General features: G+C 31.5%; 1 protein-coding gene across 1 annotated transcript in view; it reads left to right on the top strand.

Annotated features, from left to right (window-relative positions):
- Window positions 1-17895, top strand: part of LOC148229092 (uncharacterized) — a 118020-nt gene extending 100125 nt beyond the window's left edge. Inside the window, exon 4 of the mRNA XM_088196790.1 lies at window positions 15472-17895. Within this exon, the coding sequence (XP_088052916.1) occupies window positions 15472-15630 (159 nt within the window). The 3' untranslated portion in view covers window positions 15631-17895. The remainder of the gene's footprint in view (window positions 1-15471) is intronic.
- The last annotated feature ends 5113 nt before the right edge of the window (window positions 17896-23008 follow it).

The following is a 23008-nucleotide window of genomic DNA, read 5'->3' as shown; positions in this document are numbered from 1 at the left end:
TCGTTTAATTTCTCAAAAATATTTAACAGATAACGCAGCTTGAAAAAAGCAGCAGGATCACATTTTTGTTCGGTTAAAAATATTATGATTTCTTTCTTTAATAACAATAATCTTCTTAAACTTTGCCTTTTTGATTCCCATCTTACTTCTGCATGTAATAATAAATTTGTATAGTAGGAATCCGTATCCTTACAGAGATTAGAAAATAAGCAACTGTTAAGGGCATGGCTCTTAATGAAATTTATAATCTTAACTGATCTGAAGCACATCATTCAATTCTGGTGCTTATTATATTGATTCCCGATGAATAAATCAGTGAGTAAAAGCTATATGATCATAATGAGCAGCTTTAACATTTAATTTAAACTCATGTATTTAAATATTTTACATTAAAATCTCGCAACCCATAGTTTAAGAAGCCCTGATCTACAGCAATAGGACACTAGTAAATTGTGCTGCTGCCCATTATCAAGAATATGATCTTGGAATTACCTTATCTTAGATTAGTTAGTTTTTGAGGTGTGGCGACCACACAAATAGGTCCAGATTTAAAATGATTATTGTCTCATTGTTGATGACTGTGACCAAAAACGTTCATTCATTAACAATGAGACAAATATCATGGCACAAGAGGGATTTATTTTGACCACGCAACGTTAAGAGAATCTATTTTGTGACAAAACGGTACGGACGACGCAATAAATCACCACATCGCAAACCCTTTCCGAAGAATTTGAATGTCTGGACAAGCAAAAAACTTGCATTCGAAAATGTAACATTTGATTTCTCGAGTTCCAAGAAGCGACTGCAGCGATTGGCTAGGAGATCGATGCACAATCGCGATTGACCAGCAGGCGTGCAATCCCTAAAGGATATAGGCCTGGACTCCGAGGGGAAGAGGGCAGATGGTCCACTGTACTTGAGACAGACAGCTGAGGCACCATACAAGAGACGAGCAAATGATCTACCAGCAGCCATCCGGAGGAACCAGCCACGCGCCTTCACCGACAGACCAGAAGATCATTCCTGGAACTCCCGAACTACCAGCCGTTCGGAGAGTCACGCCTGACACTCACCGCACGCAGCCACAAGAGCATGCCATCACCACTAGCGCTACCTTCACCTTCATCGCGAGAAACGTCACGCCATACCCCCCCCCCCCTAAAAAGGTTTATGAGGCTAATTCCTCTAGATTTATTTTCACATCTGCCAATACTTTTAATGCATATCTTCCTAGATTTAATTTCAAAATATTATTATTTTATAAAGGTGATTATTTTTAAAGCATCGAAGTGCAGACACACTATGCAGCAATATGATATGGCTGAACATACTTGGCTAATTTTGAACTGTTCTTTCTTTTTAGAAAAGTGACAACTCTTGAACCTGAATCAAAATTTGCTAATAGTGATAATCCATTTTCCTCACTTAAAAGTGATTTGTCTATATTTTTCAAATTAACTATTTTTTGGTTTCTGCGATAAAGTTTTTGCTTTAATGCATGTATTATTTTTTCAAGTTTTTTTAAAATAAACTTTCTTTAACATGATTTAATTTTCGTAATACATTTCTTTTTCTATGAGAATTGTGAGCATCATCAGTATTCGAAATTAGCGTTGACGGAAGTAGAGTCGATGGTTGGTTTTGTATAGGGATTAATACTATTGATTGAGCTTAATACATTTCGTTACATCCTATATTAATGACAAAAAAATGTTTCATAATTTCTAAAAGTTATTATATTGTCAATTATCAATATCTGTCGACTTATAAAGGTTGCTTTATCAGATAAATAGTTTTTGGATTTAAGATTTTACTGAAATGATGGGAGGTACTTTCAGAATAAATTTAATATACTATTTCAAATAATCAAATTTCGTCAGATTGCTGATAAAAAAATGTTCCATAATTTAAAAAAATTCTAATATTTATTATATTGTTAATTATTAATAACCGTCGACTTATGAACGTTGCTTTATCAGACAAATAGTTTTTAGAAAGTATTCCAAATTTATTTGAATTATTTATATAATCAATTGAATCAAAAATGTTCCTCCCCAACTGTGCCGCCACACAGAATGTTATTAGGAGCGCAGAGCTGTGAGGCGATCGCGCTCGCAATATATTACGTGTTTGCAATGCTCGCTTTTAGTTTCTGTCTAAAACATTACTGATTTCTTTACTTTTTTTCTCTAAGATGTCACTAAAATAATGGGAGGTACTTTCAGAATAAATTTAATATACTATTTCAAATAATCAAATTTCGTCAGATTGCTGATAAAAAAATGTTCCGTAATTTAAAAAAATTCTAATATTTATTATATTGTTAATTATCAATAACCGTCGACTTATGAACGTTGCTTTATCAGACAAATAGTTTTTTGAAAGTATTCCATATTCATTTGAAATCTGTATATAATCAATTGAATTAAAAAATTTCCTCCCCAACTGTGCCGCCATAGAGAATATTATTAGGAGCGCATAGTTGTGAGGCGATCGCGCTCGCAATATATTACGTGTTTGCAATGCTCGCCTTTAATTTCTGTCAATAACATTATTGATTTCTTTACTTTTTTCTCTAAGATTTCACTGAAATGATGGGAGGTACTTTCAGATTAAGTTTAATATACTATTTCAAATAATCAAATTTCGTCAGATCCCACATTACTGATAATTTTTTTTTCCATAATTTAAAAAACTTCTAAAATTTATTATATTGTTAATTATCAATATCCGTCGACTTATGAAGGTTAATTTATCTGACAAATAGTTTTTAGTTGAATTAAATGTATTCCTCCCCAACTGCTCCGCCACACAGAATGTTATTAGGAGCGCAGAGCTGTGAGGCGATCGCGCTCGCAATATATTGCAATGCACGTGTTTGCAATGATCGCATTTAGTTTCTGTCAAAAACATTCTTGATTTCTGTACTTTTTTCCAACATCTCACCGAAATGATGAAAGCTATTTTTAGAGTAGATTTCATGTACATACCTAAATATATAAAATTAAAACTATGACAATTACGTTAAAAAATTTCGTTAGATTCCATATAATGACATGTTTTAAAAATAAATTGTTCATTATCAATATCCGTCGACTTATGAAGGTCACTAGACATTGTAGTTCTTATCAGATTAATAGTTTTTAGAAAGTATTCCAAATTCATTTGAAATTTTAATATTATCAATTGAATCAAAAATTTTCCTCCCCAACTGTGCCGCCACACAGAATGTTATTAGGAGCGCAGAATTGTGAGGCGATCGCGCTCGCAATATATTACGTGTTTGCAATGCTCGCCTTTAATTTCTGTCAATAACATTATTGATTTCTTTACTTTTTTCTCTAAGATTTCATGAAATGATGGGAGGTACTTTCAGAATAAATTTAATATACTATTTCAAATAATCAAATTTCGTCAGATTGCTGAAAAAAAATGTTCCATAATTTAAAAAAATTCTAAAATTGATTATATTGTTAATTATCAATATCCGTCGATTTATGAAGGTTTGCTTTATGAGACAAATAGTTTTTAGAAAGTATTTTAATAAAATTTAATTTAAAATATTTCTCCCCAGCTGCTGCGGCAAGACAATATATGTTAGGAGCGCAGAACTGTGAGGCGATCGCGTTCACAGTGTTTATTATATTAAGTGCTTAACATGACCGCTTTTAATTTCTGTTAATTCTTGATTTCTGTACTTTTTTCCAGCATCTCGCCGAAATGATGAAAGCTATTTTTAGAGTAGATTTTATGTATATATATAAAATTAAAACTATGGCAATTACGTTTAAAAATTTCGTTAGATTCCATATAATGCCATGATTTAAAGAAATTGTTCATTATCAATATCCGTCGACTTATGAAGGTCACTAGACATTGTAGTGCTTATCAGATTAATAGTTTTTAGAAAGTATTCAAAATTAATATAATCAATTGAATTACCCATCTGAGCCGCCATACAGAATGTTATTAGGAGCGCAAAGTTGTGAGGCGATCGCGTGGATTGCAACAATATTGTTGCAATCCACGCGCTCTCGCGCCTGCGTCAGGACTCACGCGCAGATCGGCAGTAAAGGGCCCATCGGTCGCCGCGTTCGGGTGTAATGCTATCGTTCCTCAGAAATGGTGTCCTGTTATTTGAATTCGCGTGTTTTCATTTGTTCGCAGTTCATTTGATGTAACGGCCCCACACTGGCTCACGTAACAATATAATTTATATGAACATGACCGCTTTTAATTTCTGTCAAAAACATTCTTGATTTCTTAACTTTTTTCTGAAAGATTTTACTGAAATTATAAGTTGTATTCTCAGAATAAGTTTAATATATTATTTCAAATAATCAAACTTCGTCACATCCCACATTAATTGCTGACAAAAATGTTCTATAATTTAAACAATTTATAAAATGTATTAGTTCGTTAATTATCAATATCCGTCGATTTTACTAGAAATCGTAGCGCTTATCAGATCAATAATTTAAAATTGACTTCAATATTTGCCGCTGCCATACAGAATAGTTCTGTACTAGGAGCGCAGAGTTGTGAGGCGATCGCGCGCGCAATATATTACGTGTTTGCAATGATCGCATTTAATTTCTAAAAAAAAAATTTACGATTTCTCCACTTTATTATTTAGTATTTCACCAAAATGATGCAATTTTTACATCAAGTATCAGTATTATTATCAATATTTGCTAACTTATGAAGGTCGCGAATCTAGGTTATTTAGCGCCCCAGGCAAAAACTAAATTTTCGCCTCCTCCCCCTATTAATACTTTAACAACTAATTACATGAGCTCAAAAATATTATTCAAATTAATATTATATTTAACACGATACTCTTTTTTGCAATTGTGGGTATTTCGTAATTTATATTTTTTTCGACGCAATTTTTTACGCATGGAATAATCTAAAGAATACACAGTAAGGTGTACTAAAAAAACTTATCTCACAATTTCAAATGCCAAGTGAGGGTACAAAATGATATATTTGAGAATACTCAACAGTAGGGATTCCAATCCCGGGATCCCGGGATCCCGAACGATTTTCAATACCCGATGAGTCCCGGGATTATAAAACATAATCCCGATTTTTTTTTGATTGATTGATTTATCAAGCACAATCGAATTATTATTGACAAAATCGTTATATTTCGTATACAAACTTGCGCGAGTTGCACGTGTCATCTGTAAATCTTTGAGGCTGTGAGTCTAAACGTGCTTTTTCAGCTGCAGGCTACTTAGGAACCAAAATCAGATCAAGGCTAAATGATGAAACGCTTGATGCTTTGATGTTACTTCGTGAGTTTTTTCCAAAATAATGTTTTCCATTAATTGTGTCTATGAATGTACATATGTACATATATTGTCAAAAGTTCATTTTTTATTTTCTCAAATAAATAAATAAGACCTTCCCTTTTTTATTTTTATTATATTATTTTCTATTTTAAGTCCAAGACTAAAATTATACGTACTTTATACATTGTACGTTATAAAAAACAGATGTAAAAATATATTGTATTATTCATTTTAAATTATTTTTATCGATAAAATAACATGAAAATTATCCCGGGACTGGTCCCGGGATCCCGGGATCGACTAATTGCAATACCGAAATCCCAGGATCAAAATTTTGGCCCGGGATTGGAATCCCTACTCAACAGCCTACGACAAAGCGTAGAAATCCGAGATGCCAAACTGGATATAACCGGTAGTGTACATAATACATCGATACAAATCTTTGCCTGCGCCGATGACATAAATATAGTAGCGAGATCAAAACAGGCACAAAAAGAAGCCTTTAACGGCATTGAATTATCGGCCAGGAAAATGAGGTTGGGGATCAATGAAACAAAAACATAATACATGTAGATTATGCCTAGTTTGAAGAGCCAGTATCCTGAAAATCTCGAAATGAACGAGTACACTTTTGAGTGTGTCAGTAACTTAATATATCTCGAAACCCTGTAACAGCTACAAACGATCTCAAGAGGAGATCAAGAGATGAGTAAGGTCAGCAAATAAATGCTATTTCAGCCTAATTAAAAAAAAGCGAATCGCAGACACTATCTTGTCGTACAAAAATATTGCTCTACAAAACTCTGATCAGACCAGTTCTGACATATGGTTCAGAGACACATACCAGGACTGACAAAAGGTTGCTTGACATATTCGAGAGAAATGTGCTTTGCAGGATATATGGCAATAAATAGGAGAGCAAGCGGTGTATACGAAACAATCAGGAGCTCTACAACCTCTTCCAAGAAGAGTGTCTCCACCTTCATCAGAGTTAATAGACTCCAAGAAGAAAGTTGGAAGAAAAATATGTATATAACCGGTGAATTTTTGTTTACATAAAGTTTAAAAAAGGTATAATGAACCTAACTTAACTATCGAACAGTTGATGATGCTAGATTTATATAAATTTAAAAAATATGGAACAGTGTACCTAGCCAATCAATGATCGGTATATATGAAATTTAGTCGTTTAATAGTGAACTTAATCTATGTACGATCACCGTCGGTGTCTCTTCTACAAACTGGTGATCTTTCAACAGCCTGAATTCACGGCTTCCACTTTCTTGAATTCGCATCAAATAGAAATAATGTATACTATTTTTTAGCTTTACAGCGAATTGCTTAGGTTAGCGTATCAGCGCGGCAAATAATATCAGAGTATATTCTCAAACAATATATTTTTTAATTTTAAGTAAATATTGTGCTTTTATTTGGTATTACGGCGCCCCACAAGATCTAGCGCCTCAGGTGATCGCCTGTACTGCTTGCCCCTGCTTCAAGGTCATGTGATTTAACACCTTTGGAATATGTTCTGTTGTGATATGTAAAGTCGCTAGTCTATGCCGGTAAATTAGAGACAATGAACGACTTGAAAGCCAACATTCGCCGCGTTATTGCCAATATACGGCCCCAGCTGCTCGAAAATGTGATCAAAATGTGAACTTACAGATTCCGCTTTATTCGAGCCAGTCGCAGCGCCCATATGCTCACAATCATTTTTATACATTATTGGTAAAAATTATTTTTCCGATAAAACCAATATCATGGCCATTACAGCGATTTGTATGTTTTATTTATTTTAAAGTTCTAAGCCTCTATGAACTACCTTATATTAACCGCTTAATGATTGAATTTTTTTTAAATCTCTGGAAAGTGTAAAATAGGACTAAAAATATATACTTTATATATAGTTACCAGGCAAGAAAAAGTCAGCGTGCGGATCGCACTTAACGCACGCCCTTATCTCTCACTCACTCTCGTCACTTAACACGCGAGCGAGCAAAAGAAAATGTATCTTACCGTACGCGCCTGATAATTACTATTGTATATTTTCGTAAAGAACATTTTCGGAATTATAATAGCTATAAAAAGTAAAAATTCATTACTAAATATACAAAAATAGATAAATATGTATTTACAATACAAATATTTTATTTAATAATGGATAGCCATGCGCTTGCAAATACTTTAGCAGCCAGCTTTAAAAACGTTTTTCAATCATTTTATGAGTACTCACAAATTAAGATTCGATCTTTTTGAGTACTTGTTTTTCATTTTCTTCAAATTTTGATTTGTAATAACCACATTCATTAAACCGTTTCAAAGCATTTCAAACAGCTTGTCGTAAGCAATTATTGTGTTTCTAATTTTCGATATATTTAGACAATAATATGCAATATGCGTATGCAATAAAATTATATGCGCCCTTCTAGATTTACTTAAATCGTGTTTCTATAGCATTTTTAAATGCTTATTAATTATTCAAAATAAATTATGGAATAAAAAAAATTATAACGGCAAATAAAGGCCAAAATCGCGCGCTTAAACATAAAGAGGCATAGGCGAGATTGAACAATAAGACCTGCAATCCCATTTTAAAACTTTTGTGAGCAATAAAAAAGATGAATTCTTTTGTTTAGTTTTTAAAAATACGGCTAAAACTACCTGCTCAAATATTTCTATCAGACTAAGAACTTGTAAAGAGTAACAAACCATTTTAAGAGGTGCCCCATTATTAAGGTAATGCACCAGGCTCATATTATAAGATGGGTCGCAATTTTCATTTAGAAAATCAAAATAACTAACATAGTTACCAAACTAAGCACAAAATAAATATAAAATATCTTTTTAGGTAAAACTTAAAATGTTTAAAACTGTGTAAGTGTTCGTGTCTTAAAAACAAATAATTGACAAAAATATAAAAAAAAAAATTTTTTTAATTTTTATTTTCCATTTATTTTAAATATAAAACATTTTTACTCTCTTTACTTTTTTCTCTAAAATGTTTTTTAACGAAGATACGGTTTTTTTATTTTTTTGAATAGCAATAATTTTAAAACCAAATGATGGATATAGCTAGCTAACAAATATATCTAAGATGTTGACAAGATCTATTTTTTGGTAAAAAATTTATGCTGATATAATAAAAACAGCAGAAGTTATCGTGTACTTAATTTTGTGTAAATTTCATATATATACCTAATATTTTTAAGCAAAATGTGTTTGCATAAGGAATTAAGTTAGGCTAGGTTGGGTTATGCTACGATTTATCGTAGCATAACCTCACTTCGTAGCATAACCTAACATAGCCTAACTCAAAAGATTTTTGCTTAAGGAAAATAAAAATTTATGTTGACGCGTTCTCAATTTTATACCTTCAGGTACACATAAAGGCGGTCACCAGGGCGGTGCAACGGGTGCAAGGTACCCAGGCTGCACATTATAAGGGGGTCCAATTTAGAAATTCAAAAAATTTTTTTAAACCTTTTATGAAAATTAATAATATGCATTCTTTTTTAAATTGCAACTTTTTCTATAAATTTATCTACACATTGGGGCAGTTACAAGAGCCATGCAACAAATGCAAGGTATCCAGGTTACACAGTATAAAAAGTTGCAATTAAAAAAAAAATTTTTGATTTTCATAAAAAGTTCAAAAATTTTTTTTTAAATATAAAATTTTTAAATATTCTTTTTTATAAAAAATTAAAATATCAACAAAAAATTTTTAAAAAAAATAATTTTTTTTTTAATTTATAAATTGTACTCCCTTATAATGTGCAGCCTGGGTACCTTGCACCCGTCGCACCGCCCTGGTAACTGCCTCTATGTGTACCTAAAGGTATAAAATTGAGAACGCGTCTACATAAATTTTTATTTTCCTTAAGCAAATATCTTTTGAGTTAGGCTATGTTAGGTTATGCTACGATAGTGAGGTTATGCTACGATAAATCGTAGCATAACCCAACCTAGCCTAACTAAATTCCTTATGAAAACGCATTTTGCCTGAAAATATTAGGTTTATATATGGAATTTACTCAAAATTAAGGACACGATAACTTCCGCTGTTTTTATTATATCAGCATAATTTTTTTACCAAAAAATAGACCTTATCAACATCTCAAATATATTTGCTAGCCTATCTATATCCATCATTTGGTTTAAAAATGGTGGCTATTTAAAAATTTTAAAAAATCGTATCTTCGTTAAAAAACATTTTAGAGTAAAAAGTAAAAATAGTAAAAATGTTTTATATTTAAAATAAAAGCATAATAAAAATTAAAAAAATATTTTTTTTATATTTTTGTCAATTATTTGTTTTTAAGACACGGTTATATTCACAGCTTTGAACATTTTAATTTTTACCTAAAAATAAATTTTATTTTTATTTTTGGTTAGTTTTGTTGGTTATTTTCATTTTTTAAATGAAAATTGCGACCCATCTTATAATTTGAAGTCTCGGGGTGCCTTACCTAATGGGGCACCCCTTATGAAAAATGTTTAGTAACATGGCTTAATAAAAAAAAATTTAAATGGCGAAAAAACTTTTCAAAAAAAAAGTCAATTTCATTACGTTCGCTACATTTTTTAGTCATTTCAACCTTAAAATTGTATGTTTCCTAATAAGCTACATGCAAAATTTATATGTCAAAATAAATTTTAAATCTAACAAATTATATAAATTTGAACATAAATTTACATTGTGTGGCGTATTATAAAAATATTTTTTAATCAATCAAAACGCACACTTAAAAATATCAAGAAACATGACTTAGTCCACTTTCATAGTTATGGGCTCAGTATGCAGAATGTGGAATATAATTATTACTGTAGCGCTAATAAAAAAAATAATAAATAAATAAACTTTACGATTTTTATTAATTTATAATTGAAACAATTTTCTATATAAATATAATGATTTTCCATACTCACCCCATTCATACGTGGATTCAACTTGCTCTAGCAGCTGTCTACATCTTAAGAAAATCACCTGTTGATCGCATTCGCTTTTCAACTAGACGATTTTATTTCAAGCCCACTATCTAAGCTACCCATTTCACAACATTTATCTGTTTACCATTTCCCTTTGTACACCCGGGTATTCCGCTAAGTCTTATAATATCTTATTGATTTTCTGCCGTCCATCACATCCCCAATCGCCTACATGCACTATCACGCATTTGTTGCACATACACAATCCCACTCTTTACCTCTACCCGGGGATGCGCTACAGACCATGCGCTTCAGGCTTTCCCATGATTCAGATGCGTATTGATTCACTCTGTACACCGTGGAGTGCGGATGCGGATGCACTTCCGCGAGCTCTCTTCAAATCTGACTCCAAATCGTTGAATCGAGTCAAATACGATCAGCATGTCCGACAACAGTTTACCCGGAACGTCTGGAACATCTGGGACATCGAGAAAATTCGGGGAACCAAAAGGTTTCGTAAATACTATATTAGAAATTATTTAATATTAAGTATTTATATATATGTACATATGTGTGGCGAAAAACAAGCTTATGATTGATTGACTACTTGTTGCGTGCGCATAGAAAAGCAACGCCCCTGGCGGTAGACTTAAGAAAATTCATTCGCAGCTGTTCTTGTGTCTGGGTTGCTGCTTTTGTGTTTTCTTTATAATAAAATCGCATATTCATGAATATGGGTAATTATTATTATTTTATTATGTATTACTAATTTGCACAGGATCGAATTTATTTGTAATTTTATTGATAATTATTGATCCAGTTCGTGACGCGTTTTATATCATAAATGTGGGTGTATAACATATTATGTTTACTTGGAAGTATGGAAAGCGACCTCGACATGCGCAGACGCTTTTTTCTTTGACATCATAAGTTGATTGCGCACGCGTCCGCCATTTCGAGGTCCACCCCTTCCTAATTATAAAATAGCACAACTAAGTATACAATGCATACATACCAAATCAGTCTCGCTGCTCCTCTAAAACATATTTTTAATCTCATTATTTATATTTCAATATTTGCTGATCTTTGAAAATGCATAAGTGTCACTTCTATTAACCCTTTTAACGCCAAGTCCATTATATGCTGAGTTAGTTTTATTGCATGTTGTTTTACCATAAAAAAAATTTTTCGCTGCAAAAAAAATATATGTTAAGGAAAAATAATAAAAAAAATGGCACTATGTGTACATAATTATTAAAAATATGTTAAATAATATTTTAGAATATTGCAATATAGACAACAAAATATACATACGAAGTGTGATCAAAAAGTTCGGTGAATAATTTTATTGCGAACAAAGTAAATTTGAATTAATTTCCTTTAAAGTACTCTCATTAGCTAGCGATGCACTTATCCCAACGTTGATTTCATGATTGGAAGCATTTCTGGAAGTAGTTGCTTCGTCGTGGTCTTCTCAATGTCGGGAATGGTGGCAAAACGTTTTCATTTTTGCACGGTTTTTATTTTTGTGAAGAGCCAGAATGCTACGTAAATCTGTAGAGAAAGGTGAATGTGGACAGACAGCATCACGGATCAGAAGCGAGGTGTGACACGGCGCGTTGTCGTGATGAAAGATCTCATTAACCCATTTTTCTGATCTCTTTCTCCGTACATCATTTCGCAAACGTTGCACTATGCCCTTGTAATATTTTGAGTTTACAGTAGTTCCCCTTGGAACGAACTTTAATCGCACTATGCCCTCACTATCGAAAAAAAGCATGACTGACTGACGTGTCTTCTTAGTCCACTCGTTTTCCATTAGGAACCCTGCATCTCAGGATCATTTCATATCTAGACAATTCTTCATTTCTGCGCAAACTGACACACGATTTTCCTTCTCTTCGTGTCAAAATTCTGGGAAAAAAATTCGCACTCACTCATTAGCAAATTTTTGATTAAACTGCTTTACAAGGAACCGTACGTGATGTTCACTTCTTTGGTAAGCTCTTGAATAATCAATCGCCTGTTTGAATAAACCATATTTTTGCACATTTTCGTCTGTTTTTGTGGTCGAAGGACTGTTACTCATCTTCAACTGACTCATTTCCGCTTTTAAATCGCTCAAACCACTTGTAAGCAGTCTTTAGAGTCACAACATTATCGTCATACACGGTAAACACGGCTCTGGAAGCTGGCTGACAAGTCACAACTTGTTCAAACTTGACACTGACTATCTTAACGGATCAGGCTATCGGATTTATTACTTTAAATAGACGTAGCGTTAGCAGTTGCTTCTATAAAAAAAATCATTAACCGTATTTTTTTATCACACCTCGTGATTATATAAACAATGATACAATCTTATAATTTCAACACTTTAAACAAACCTTTATACCAATTAATTTATTGCTTGTATTGTGTCAAATCGTAATTTAACAATACTGGCTTGGCCATAATAATGGGACAACCCAAAAAAATGTTTTATCTTTTAAAAAAATATAAATTAAAAATCGATCGAGGTTGTTTATTTTAAATATTTTGTAGGCTCACCCTTTTTGACATACTGTCAACTAATGACTTACAGGTGGACGGAGACAATTTTCTCTATTTCATTTACAATTTTTCTCGCAGTTCAGTTTTGGATTTGCAGTTGTAATGGGCAACCTTTTCTCTTAATTTTGCTCATAAATACTCTATAGGTCTGGTGACTGTACAGGCCATTTTAAAAGCGTCAAACTCTTCGACGCAAACAGACCCTTACTTTTCGTGAAGTATGGTACGGAATCTTGCTGAAATCGGATGGTCTGGCCTTGAAAATATTTTCCTGTAGTGACAATTGCTTTCACAAACAATTGCACTCAGGGACTATTGCTCTCATGGACAATTACTCTCGTGTTGCTGCATGCAAATTAAGAAAAAACAAAAAAAGGCAACCCAAGTCGTGATAAGTTTTACTTAGAATAAAATAATATAATCATACATCTTATTTTTATGTTCAACTTTGCAAAAACATTTTTAAAAACTACAGATATTAGATAATAATAAAATAAAAACTTAATACAAATAAGAACATTAACGTATTTTTAATAAAATATTTGGCAGTGTTTTTTACCAGCAAGTTTATTAATATTCACTGCTATCTAAGATATTGCAACTTTCGATAGTCACTTTTTATAACTTTCATTTTTTTAAATAATTGCTTATAGAGCTAGATACTTCCAAATACACTTACTACTTGCCTACCATGATTAGCTAATAATGTAAATTATTCAGATGGGAAATAGTTATTATTTTTTTTTTAATTTTGTGTTGTATTGCAAATCAATTACCTTCATTTAAAATTTTTAAGGTATTATTTCAATATCTAAATTAAACGGGAATGAAAATATTTCTAAAAAAGTTTTATTCTCTCATAAACTTTTAAAGCGTAAATCAAATTATTGCTGAAGCCTTTGTATTTCGTCTACATACTTTTTCATGTTAGATGGATTCTCTTTCCTTCGAAAATATCGAAAAATATGTCATATTACAGTGGGTTACCATATTAATAGACACTTATGAAAAAAAAAATTTGCTTTATTATATTCATAAAAAAATATATCTATGATTTTAGGCACATAAATTATTATTTATTAATAAGAAAATTTTGTCGCAATTACAGCTTGTACATGTTGTGACATTCTCTCAATGCACATTTTTGCATTTTGCCTTAGCTCAGGAGAGTGATGCCACACCCGGATGAGGATTTCAATGAGTTGCTGGTTGTTAATAATCACCCCTTTGCCCCCCCCCCCCTTTCGTGAGCTCTCACAGGCGTTCATTTCAGGAGAATTCCCTGGGCATGACAAAATCTGCACGTTTTTTCAGCCAGGAATGCATTGACATTCCTGGCTTAGTCGTGCATGAACATATATCGAAAATTCAGAAAAATTAAAATCATAGAGAAATCAGAATACCTAAACGCTGCTAACTAAAGTGTCTTGCATAACGCGAATAGCTAGTGGGAAGGCAAAGTAAAGTGCGTTTCTCATAACAAAGCCAAGCATCTTAGAAGATTAATCGCAAACGTCGTTTACGTGAAGAGAGAATCATTATTTTTAAACGTGATTCTGAGATCTTTAGTATGAGTTTTTTAGCATTAAAGTGCCACCGAGATCTTAGGAATACTTATGGTGAATAAAACACACCGTCTGTATTACCGTTCAGGTATTAGTCACTGCTCATACCACTGGATATATGTAGTAATGGTTTACAATTTTTTGCTACAATTATAGTTTATTAGAAATTAAATTTATACGATTTTTAATATGGTTTAGAAAAGCTGCAATTAAAAAGCAATTGTTTTTATTTTATTCCGTTAAATTGACAGCAGAATCAGAGTAGGTAGTATTAAAAAATACGGAGATTTCTGATTAAGACCCAAAAAAAATTATGACAATATAAAATTTATGACCGACTCCAGGAATTGCGATTTGCAAGTATTTTATTTACATGTCGGTCAAAAAAAAATAATAATGCATAGATCAATGACTCAAAAGTAATGCGATTTTTATCATTACCTTCGATGTGACCGCCATTCCAGGAATAAAACTTTTTTACTTTTTTTATATGATTTGCAAAAGCTGCAATTCAAAAATTAAGTATTTTTTTAAAAAAGATTTTATTCTGGTAAATTTCTAGCTAAATCAGAGTAAAAAGATTTTTGATTAACAGCAAAAAAAATTGACAATATAAAATTAATGACCGACTCTAGGAATTACGATTAGCAAATATTTTATTTTGCCTTCCTTAAATAATAAAAAATGAGAATAGCTGTATCAATGACTCAAGAGTCATGAGATTTAAATCTTTTGCATGCTTTTCCATGCAATTAAAAACCATTTTGCCTCTTCTCTGCTTTATATTATAAACTACCACTTTCAAACCACTGTCATCAGTTCAATAATCAAGTTTTTCATCTCTTGTATTATTACTGAAAATTGTAATATATTATCAACAAAAAAGTGTTACATTTTACAGATTTATTTACATATATTTTAATGGTCGGATTTATTTGGGGAGCGCTTGTCGCGATTCGCGTTCTGTACGATACGTTAGTTTGTAGCGTCCTCGATTGTCTGGAATCTCAGCGGACCGAAGTACGCATTGTTGTTTAAAAGCATACGTTCGACTTTATTTATTCGACCCATGGATGTTAGTATCACAATGCATTACATTTTTTCTTTGTCTTTGTCCTCAGCTATACCTGACGTCAAATGTGTCATGCTCGGACTTCAACATGGGGTACACAATGACAGGAACGCTAGAGAGGGGATGCAAGAAAACCAATGCGTTCCAGATGACCCACTTTGCGGTGATCAGGCGCAAAGATTTCGACAACAGGGACCAGAAGACATAGGGAAAGCTCCCTGGGGAATGCGGAAGCTGCGTGAGTTTTGTCGAGTTATGAGATACGTACCCGGCAAGCTGACCCCCAGGCGTCGGCAACACCCCGAAGAAAACCAGAATCAGGAGCCCCCGCTAGAACCGCAGTTCTACAATCAACAGCAACAGAACGAGATGAGATACATGCCGATCGCCATGTACGGATTTACCGTCGGAGACATGTTAATCGAGTTCTTCCCCATGAACTTCTTCCGCACCAGGAAATTAATTATGCGCCGCAAGCCAGGCACTAATTAAAAACATGTTGTTAATAACTAATATATTTATTTGAAGAAACGATTATTGTTTATAAGCAAAATCAAAACATTTGTTTGTAAGGAGAATATTTGGTCAAAATTATGTCATTGTTTAGTTGCATTAATTTCATATGGGATATAATTTTAAATCTATTTTTATTTCAATAATCTTTACTGCATTTTTTTTAAGGATCTGGATGGCCCAAATTTAAGACTATAAATTTATTTTTTTATTCCATTCTTACAAAAACATGGTCTGATATTAGAAACAAATGTAATGTAATTTTTCTTCCTGAATCTATTTTTGAATAGATTTTGTAATAAATTAAAGATTAACTGCTACGAATTATTTTGTATCAAAAGTCATGCTTTTTGGGAGAATATTGTTTAACTTAATAGATTTATATGATTTATTGAGGCGCAGATTATTGTGAGCTAAACATGTACCTTGTAATCTCTGAATCGAACCTAAAGATCACCCGAATGTCTTTTCTTGTGTTTTGGGTGGCCATTTAATTAAAAATATCCGCAGTTTCCTTGATTTTTTCAGTCGATTTCATGAATCTGGAACAAAATTATATTAATAAAAAAAAAGGGTTTGCCATTGACTATCTACTGTTAAATGTAATTACAAGTTACAAAAGTTTTCAATATGGTTATCCTACATAGACATTTGCTCATTTTTAAGGATCACCTTAGAGACAGTTACATAAAGTATGTTCAGTGGACATATTTTAAAAGCACCCAGAGATGAACAAGAAGGGGTTTTAAACGAATGGCTCTTCTAAGTCTTGACGACAAAGTCTTTTTATGCCATTTACGACATCAACAAGTCTTTTTATAGATCATTTAACTCTTGGTTATGCTGAATACGCTACTCTTTACCATATAAAACATTTGAATTTTACCATCAAACACATACTTTATAAAATATTTGTGAAGTTTTTGACAATGAAATAAAAAACACTATTAGTCTAGGAGTTTGCAGAAGTTAGATAATGTATGCTGCTTCTGGATTCAGAAACACCTTAGGGCATGACTACACTCTAGAATTAGTAAAGGATGCGATTGATGGACAAACGGTAAAGAGTCACATGCACAGCATAACCAAGTGTCTGATGATCTATACAAAGACTTGCCGATGTCGCAGAAAGCATGGAAAGACTTTGTCTTTGCGACTTTGAAGAACCATTCATTAAAAACACTTCTGTTCAGCAAAAAAAATATTTATTCTACGAGACAATGCAAAATCATCAATAAATTGTATAAATATTTAACAAAAGATTTAGAAGCTCCTTCATTTTTCTTATTTATTTTATCACCTAGTAATGTGACTTATGCTGCCATTTAGACACATAAAGAGCTGTTTGATAGTAGTCAATTGCACAATATATATAATTTACTTAAATGTGTATATAAATTCAGGTGCTAAAATCAGACGGCGATTTCGAATTATAATTTAGTTGTTCAAATCAATTTTTTTTAAACCTTTGCCTTTGCCTTATCCTGAAAATAAATGTTGTAAGCAAGCATCACATCATGAGCTTAGACGAATAGGAGATAAAGTAAATTCAGACACAATCGCGTAAATGTTTAGCTCCAATTTATTACCATTTTTTTTACTAAAAGTTTAATTTTTATGTTCATTGCGTTCAACCATTATTTTATAATTAAAAATAATAAGTTTTTAAGATGTTTCGAAGCTTATAAAAAATATATTTTAAGGTATTTGAAAATGTCAAATACTGATTTTTTGTTAGGCGTAACTATTGTTTTTCAAATTAAAACCCACGTACTACAGTTAAAAAATGAATAATTACAATTAAAAAAACATCAAGGAAAGCTGTTGGATGTAAGGATGCTAAACAGTAATGTGATTTCCAGGATTAAGAAGTCATTTATTTAGCTTAGATTATTTTAAGAACAAAATACAAATACAGTAAAAATATTGCAATAAAGGGTAATTAAATCTAAAAATAAAATTGTTTGATTATATTACTTTTTTAAACCCCTGAACCAAAAGCTTTCGAATCTTTATTTTAATTAGAATATGTTGTTTTGAGTTATGAAAAATTGTGTAGTGTCATCTGCATAGTTTTTAAAATTATTTTTATTAAAGAATAATAATTTTGACCATTGTTTCTGATGTGAAATAGCTGTTCAATGAACGTGTAAAATTTACTGTATATTATGTACATAATAGGTAACCATATTCAGAGAAAAAATGATCGGAAACGTTTTCGACGAAGTGTAACGACGGTCGTTTCAGCAAGTTATTCAAATTTAACCGCTTAAAATATAAAAAATGGATTCGTAAAGCCAAATTTTGACGACGTCTCATACAAAGCGTAAAATTCTCACGGAATCGTCCATAAAATCGAACTTTTTACGACGGCCATATTTCGCTTCAGATAAACGGCGAAAGGTTGACGATTACTGCCTTCGCGTCTGCTCGCTTATCTGAGCGGCGGCGGCGGACAGAGCATCGATGCTCTGGACTGATGCGAAGTAACGCAACTTTGATAGCTTCTTCTTTTTTCATCGTCTTATCCTTCCTTTTTTACGAACGAGGAACTCGTATAGAAGAAAGTGATTTATTTTTACGCCGAACGAATTCGATTTTACGACGCTAGGTCGACATCTGCGCACTTTCACTCTGACACTTTGAATAATTTGCGAAGCGGCCGACGGAAGACAGGGAAAGTAAAGGAATATATTTATATGGACTAGTTAAGTTTTCCCTTGTCGTTCGTCTACTACAGGGTCTTTGCTAGCCGATTGTCGCAGAAGAGGAATATAAGGTGTGATTTTGACAGGTGAGTGACCAAATCGTGAAACCAAACAGAATTATTCAACAGAAATTGTAGTTACATGAAATGTATGTTTATGTTTATATATATATTTTAAAAGCTTAAATTTAAAAAAAGCATAGGTAGTCCCTAAATATATATATATATTTATACCTTTTATTTTAATAAATAAAGGGTTTTAGTAGTGTCACAAGATGTTTTATTAATGGTTTTTATCTACCAGAATGTTGTGATGAAGTGGGACGGCCGGCCAAGGACAAGAACGGCCTGATGCGCTATTGACCTGCCATTGGAGGTCTTACAAACCAAGAGTTTCCTGCGTTCTAGCCAAAAAACGCTGTTCCCTCACCTATGATCGCAACCCAAACTCCACTCTCGGCGCGGCTCAATACTGTTGAGACCCCTAGCGCCTGGTAAAAGCGAGATTTTTAAAGGCACTTGGATTTTTTTTAATTAATACATCTTGAGTTCCATATTTTGATTTTATTATTCTCAAAACCAGTTATTTATAATTTTGTTCATGGAAATGGTCGCCACATTTTATTTAATTACCAATATAAAAATAGGCTTCATATTTTTTTTTGCAATTTTCTTCGTTACCTCTCGAAAGTTCATAAGACATATGTGAATCTTATATTGTATTTTAAAAACGTTCTTCAAACCCAATAGTTTTTATTATGAAATTTTTTTAGACTCTTGCTAATAAAAATATAATACATAAATAATATGAGACAGCAATACGATCTGATATCAATGATTCTGGGAGGAACCAGACTTTTTTAATTGTCTTAATCATAGTAAATTCGGGGATGCACTACCTGTTCGGCAGGATATTCGGGACTGACCCATATTTTTTTAATTGCTTCGGAATTTTTATTGAATATCCTTGATGATAATGATGAAAAAGTTAGCTACCTCATAGTTCCTAACATATGGACTATAATATTGTAGCATTATCTAAAGAACTTTCTCTGAATATTTTCTGATAGGTTCAAGTCGATAAAAATATATTTAAACATACTACAAAATAAAAATTAATTTAATTTAAAATCCAATAAATCTAGAACTAGCAGTAGTTGGTTTGCGCTACGTGCTCATAATCTCGCGCTTTACGTTCGAAATTTGTTTTATAAATTATAACTTGTTGATTAACGAAAATATTCATATTAATTGCTTTCTTATTAGTCAACTTTAGTTGTTTTAAAAAATCAAATAAAAATCTTCATAATCAATGACTGTCGTCGTGTTTCGTACATTATAAAATATTATTAGTAAATATAAATTTAGATGTTATTTTGTTTCCGTTGCAAATAAATGTTTTATTAAACTAAAGCTTAACATTAATAAAAGTTTTCATTCTATAGAATCTCTTCTGTTGCGTAAAAACAACATAAAACACATTTTGTAACATTGATTAACAAATTTTCCATCCAATCACTCAATTAAGTTTTATTTTTGTGGGTACTCTGAAGACTAAACTATGTGTAAACTTTGGCACAGAGCACAATCAGTCGTTAAAACTGATTACATCCGCTTAGGTTAAAACGCTATTTTTCAAAATTGTAATCATAACACTCAACGGCACTTACATTTCTTAAATTAATGACCAGATCGTGCTTATATAGATGGCATATATACAAAAAAATATAATATGACAAAAAAAACATTTTGACCTGTCGATGTTTATGACTTAATAACGTAATATTAGTTTAAAGTTTTTTTGTCTTTAGCTTTTTTAAGACTAGCATTATAAGTTTCTTTACAAACTTGCAATAAAATAACTGTTAAGTTAAGAGAAATTTCTGATGCTTAAACACTAGTTTAGAATCAATATAAAAAATGCATTTATTTGCATATTTTACATCACTCAATTTTGTTTTTTTAAGCAAACTTAAGTCGTCTCCGAAGCTAGTTCAATTCTAAGCTCCAGACGTTAAGCTGGAACAAGAAATGCAAAAAGAGAAGTTGGGTCGAAGTTCGTTCAAACTGAGTGAGTTCTTAAAGTTCTGATGTTTTGTGAAATTCAAATAAATGCTTAGAGTTTGAAAGTTAGGGGATTTTTTTTAGTTTTTCTCAATAAAATAAAAAAATTTTCTCACTGCCTTTCGGTACAACGGTTAATTACAAAGGCTTTAGGGCGTTCTTATGTGTACTTTAGCACATGGTACAACCTGTCGTTCAATATGGTCAGATCCGTTTAGGTTTTAAATAATATTGTAATGCATTTCAGACACTTGTATTTCTTTATTTACGTCCAAATAATGCTGGACAGCAAATATACACAAAATGGTATTTATTACGAGTAAAGACACATTTTGACCCGTCGATATTTTTGACTTAATAGCGTAATTCTTTTTAAATTGTAATTGTTTAATTAGGAGAAATTTCATTACAACTCACATAAATAAATACTTATTTTTCATCAGTACTATTTAATACCTCAATTTAAACTAAAATTTATATTTAAATTGAAATATTTTTTTTCACAATACAGTAATGACCTATTTTAAATTAACTATGAATTGATTAAAAAGGATATTATTTTTACATACAATTCCATCGTTCAAACTAAAACATATACAATTCTGTTGTACTTTTTTTATCTACGGTTTCACGATTGTCTCACTCTTTGGCGCAATTCGAAATTAACGTCCTTAATTTAACTGTAATGTAATAACATACTATTAGTATTGCTAATATAAATGTATATGATTTAATCGTTTCAATTTAAGCACCTGTATAAAAAAAACTAGCACCTATATAACTAATGAATCTTCTTGTTGTATTTTTAAATCGATAATTGCGCTTTGCCAAAAGTTGGATAATTTATATAAATTGTCGACTCGTCCGATATCAGGATCCATCCAATAAAGAAATCTGTATTGTATTTTAGTTTCATTGTATAATACATACAAATTTAAGTACTATGTATATTATATGTCAATAGAACTCGGAAATGTAAATACATACATATATTTTACTTATAAGATCAAACGTGAAACGTCATATGTGTAAGGTATAATATATATTTATAAAATATTTTTAATAATAATTATCAATGTCTGTATGAATGTATGCGTATATATTTATTGTAAAAAAATATTTTTTGTCGGCATGAAAAGCTTCTTGGCTGTGATTAGTGTTTAAATTAACATATAATAACATAACTGTAGATGAGATAAGAAAACGGCTATATTTTTGTTCGATTGGTTTAGAGCTTACGTTTATTTATGTCAAACATATGTAAAGTATCGTTTATGTATGTATTATGTGGTGAATGAAAAAATATTGATAATAAAAAATATGATATTATAATATGTATTTTATTTATTACAGTAAATATCTAATTAATCGCTATTTTAAAAAAATGTAACAAATAAAATATGTATATAAATTTGACGTCCATCACTTTATGAATGTATAGTAAATAAAAGTAAAATCGCATGCAGCAATTTGTATTCGTTAGTCGCTTCGTTTGTATCATCAAATCTGACTATGGGATTCGGGGGTGGATTATGGTGGATTTCCTATTTCAGCACTTGTTAGTTAGCATAGTAGACAGCTCAAAGCCGGCTGTCATGAAAATTTCATTACACGTCTCGACGTTCAATTTGGGAATAAACTTTGAGTGCCTCGTATAATGAATATATTATATTAATATATCATATTTAAGCTTGACATGGAGAGCACATATAATATAAGTTTTTCATGAAATAAGTCAGCGGTAAATTAAAAAGCTTTAAGCTTACAAGAGAATGGATTATGAATCTAATATCCCTTCGCTTTCTATGTTCAACCAAATGAAATAGAATACTATTAAGTTTAAATCAGAGGTATTTTATAATTTAATCGTATGGTAAGACATCTACTGATGAAGTTCAGATTTAATAAATAATGAAGAATTACATTTTTTATGCAGCAATTTAAAATAATTGTTGATTTGATAATTAAAATAGTTATATGGCAAAAGTAAAAGCAAAAAAAAAAAAAATAGTATTTTAATTAATGTTTCTCCAATGTGCTTTCCGGTGATGTACTCTTAGTATACATGGTAAAATTTGTAAAAAGTAATAATAGAAAAATACGAATATTATTACGAAAAAGTCTATTTTTTTTCAAGACTTACGTGCAACAATTTAGATCATCACTTAAAGTTTGTATATGTTAATAATACGTAATTTTTTTATTTGTGGATGCTTCCCAAGAGTTTGTTCGTATTTGAAATGGGTTCAAGTTTGGATTCTGGACGGATGCGAAGAGAGAAGCGGTGGATTCTGCTATTTTC

This window comes from Plectrocnemia conspersa, unplaced genomic scaffold (genome assembly GCF_051122295.1).
Source record: "Plectrocnemia conspersa isolate PC_06_02 unplaced genomic scaffold, ASM5112229v1 ptg000011l, whole genome shotgun sequence".
NCBI classification, from domain to species: domain Eukaryota; kingdom Metazoa; phylum Arthropoda; class Insecta; order Trichoptera; family Polycentropodidae; genus Plectrocnemia; species Plectrocnemia conspersa.
This window is presented reverse-complemented; position numbering and strand designations above follow the sequence as displayed.